We start from the raw sequence: 3184 nt of genomic DNA on the forward strand, positions 1-3184 counted from the left end.
GTTAATGCCCGGCGAGCCGCGCGCGCTATATTTTTGCGCGCTGCTGGAGCGGCGCGCGCGCTGCATTATAGCGCGGCTGCTGGAGCCAGCGCTGGCGGTCGCGCTAAGCAGGCCGAAGCGCGCGCGGCAAACAGGTTTTTTACGCGCGGCGCTTAGCGCGGCTGTTGGAGATGCTCTTAGCACTGGTGTACATCAACATACTGTACGTATCGTAGAGTACTGAAGTAGTCCAGTTTGGGCGTGAGATAGATCGTCACGTACTGCTCTGGTTTCAAGAAAATGGCGTTGCAGAATATATACTACTACTACGTGTAAAACTGGTTCAAAGTTCAAACCTTGACTTGACATAAATTAGGTCACACGCGCGCGCGCGCACACGGTGTCGCATTGACATAAATCCAGTCTACGAAACTGGTTCAAACCCTCGAGGGGCATTCCTGGAAGACAAGATAAATTCCAGCCTCGCCTCACCTCACCTGCTCGAGTTCCATGGCAATAAATAGGGGCCAGCCTGAAATGAATCGGCGACAGAGGGGAGTTACTGCCCTCGAACGCATCAACGCCATCCATCCTCAAGGAAAAGATAGATGTGCAAAGAATAAAGTTCAAGAAAGCGAAACAGTAGACCACACCGCACACAAACACCTCCCAACCCATCGAGAAGCCCCCATCCCCGTAGAGCGGCGCGCCTAGGAAGAAGCCCAGGAAGAAGCGGAGGAGCAATGGACCAGCACAAGGAGCTGGAGGTGGATGTGGAGGGAGAGCCGACGGATCAGCGCAAGGAGGAGGAGGTGGCCGGCAAGCCTGAAGAATCAGCGGGTCAGCGCAAGGAGGAGGAGGAGGAGCGGGAGGAGGGAGACAGTCTCAGAGAGCCAACGGATCAGAGCAAGGAGGAAGAGAAGGAGGACAAGTCTGAAGAGCTGACGGAACAGCACAAGGCGGAGGCGGTGGCGGTTGCGGTGGTGGTGGCGGAGGTGGACAAGCCTGAAGAGCTCACCGACCAGCGCAAGGAGGAGGCGGGGGCGGTTGCGGTGGACAAGTCTGAAGAGCTCACCGACCAGCGCAAGGAGGAGGCAGGGGAGGAGAAGGACAAGGAGACGGAGAGGAGCTCCGGCGAGGAGTCGCCGTCGCTTTTCATGCACCCGTGCTCGCTGCTGCTGCGGTACCTCGGCCGTGCCTACGCGTGGTGCATGGGCCTGGCCGACTGGTTCGGCGGCGGCACAAGGCCGAGCGCCGCTCCTGCCGCATCTCTTAACTCGTCACGGGAAGAAGCAGGCGAGGCGGCGGACATCGGTACCAGGGAGATCTCCAAGACCACCTCTGGCAGAGTAAGTAGCTTTCAACTTTGTGCAAGCATTTCTCATCTCCGGCCGGGTTATTCTCCATAGTTGACGAAGCTCTTGGCCACGCACGTACGCGATTTCTGTAGGGGTTCTACATGCGGGAGGTGATCATGCGCGTGAGGGCGGTGAGGAGGCCGCGGCCGCCCGGCAACCCGAGGGAAGGGCGCGGCGGCGGTGGAGGAAGCCACAACTAGCTAGCGTTCAGCCTGGCTAGCCCTACGTACGCCTACCCGGCGGCAATGGAGTGAGTACGTACGTACGTCGTCTCAATCTTGGCGCGGTACAGTTAGCAGGCTGTCAACTTGTGAAAGCAGGTGACCTTTGGTTGTTTGTTTGTTTGTGTGTATAGCAAAGTGTCTGGATCTGGATAATTAAGGAATTAAGTACTGACGTTCTTCACGTAGACATGGCTGATCATATCTTGCAATAAGATTAAGAGAACTACTGTGTGTTACTGTGTTAGTACAGCTGCTGTCTGTGCTCTGTAAGCTGATTGAAACCTGAACTTATCTGCTGACATTGGTAGTTAACTGCTACTACTTTTTGTCTGTTGCTCTAAGTGATGTGCTGTCGGTGGTCTCGTGTTTCAGTAAGAACTGTGTGTTGGTACTGTTCGTTTATACTGTGTTGGTATGTTTTGTCTGTGTTTTTGCAAGTGCAAACCTGAACTTGACTGCTAAAGTTGGCTGTTAGCTACAGCCTTCAGTCTGTTTTTCAGGTGATATGGTAAAGAGGAAGAGAAAACTATATCATCGCCCAGGTGCATTGCGTATTGAGTATTGACAGTATGAGTGTCTGTCCATTTTGTTTCATTTGACTGGAATTGGAGTTAGTCCTGGTCGACTCGGTTGACTTGCTTGCATGTCGGCCATTCATTTGGAGAGACCGCTAGATCATCCGATTCTAACGGTATTATAGTAGTAGTAGGAGTTAGGTTCTTGCAAGAGAAATGTTAAGCAAGGTAACAAGGAGTACCATCTAACTAGAGTAGCTAGTGCGCTACGTGCAGCTTTAGAGCTAGCCCAGATGTAAAGGCATTGCAGTCGGCAGCAGGGTCATCACTCATCAGGCCAATGCAAAAAAAGTACTGACCAGTGCATGGGCATGCCCTGATAAAAAAGGGCAGTGAGACGACGAATCTAACCGCCCCGAAAAGAGCACATACTGCTACCCTTTTTTCACTTTTGGAATGGGAGAAAAATGAGAATATTTCAAAGATGCAAAGTCCCGGGAGGAGAAAAGGCCCCAGTATATATGTATCACGCACACGTACTTGTACTTCACTCCAGTGCCTTGGACGACCGACGACGACGCACCTTTTGCATGATGTAGTTGTAGTAGTACCGAGCAGTACTTCGTTGAACCGTTCGTGCGATCATTAGTTAAATAGAAATTGATGCACGTTTCATGACAAGTTAATCAAACGGGTTGGAAATATAGTACTCCCTCCAATCCAAAATAAGTGTCGTGGTTTTAGTTTGAATTTTAACTAAAATCAGACGCTTATTTTGGACCGGAGGGAGTATGAAATTATAAGGCAGCAACCAAATCAAAGGCAGAACCCACTAGGGTTATGCTTGGACTAAGCCCCCTTTGGGCCTACCAAATTTTTGGTAATGGCCAAAATATTAGGAAGCTTTGGTTGTTTGGATTGTAGCCATAGTACCTGCCAACAATTTGGCAGAAAAGATAGGCGTCCATTTGGGTTGGAGCCAAATGGCTTCCCAGACATTCGGCAAAATAGACCGGCCAGTATTTGGTTTGCTTCCAAAATTCCATGATGAAGCCAATAAAACAAAACAACAGTTTCATGTTTATATATGTCATTGGACTACAGAATG

General features: G+C 50.8%; 1 protein-coding gene across 1 annotated transcript; it reads left to right on the forward strand.

Annotated features, from left to right (window-relative positions):
* The first annotated feature begins 539 nt into the window (after positions 1-539).
* On the forward strand, positions 540-1902 carry LOC119366154 (UPF0329 protein ECU05_1680/ECU11_0050-like). Its single transcript, XM_037631836.1, has 2 exons — positions 540-1328; positions 1430-1902. Exons 1-2 carry the CDS (start codon positions 723-725, stop codon positions 1535-1537), a joined length of 714 nt encoding a protein of 237 aa, XP_037487733.1. The 5' UTR covers positions 540-722; the 3' UTR covers positions 1538-1902.
* The last annotated feature ends 1282 nt before the right edge of the window (positions 1903-3184 follow it).

Source organism: Triticum dicoccoides, chromosome 2B (genome assembly GCF_002162155.2).
Source record: "Triticum dicoccoides isolate Atlit2015 ecotype Zavitan chromosome 2B, WEW_v2.0, whole genome shotgun sequence".
Classification (NCBI taxonomy): Eukaryota; Viridiplantae; Streptophyta; class Magnoliopsida; order Poales; family Poaceae; genus Triticum; species Triticum dicoccoides.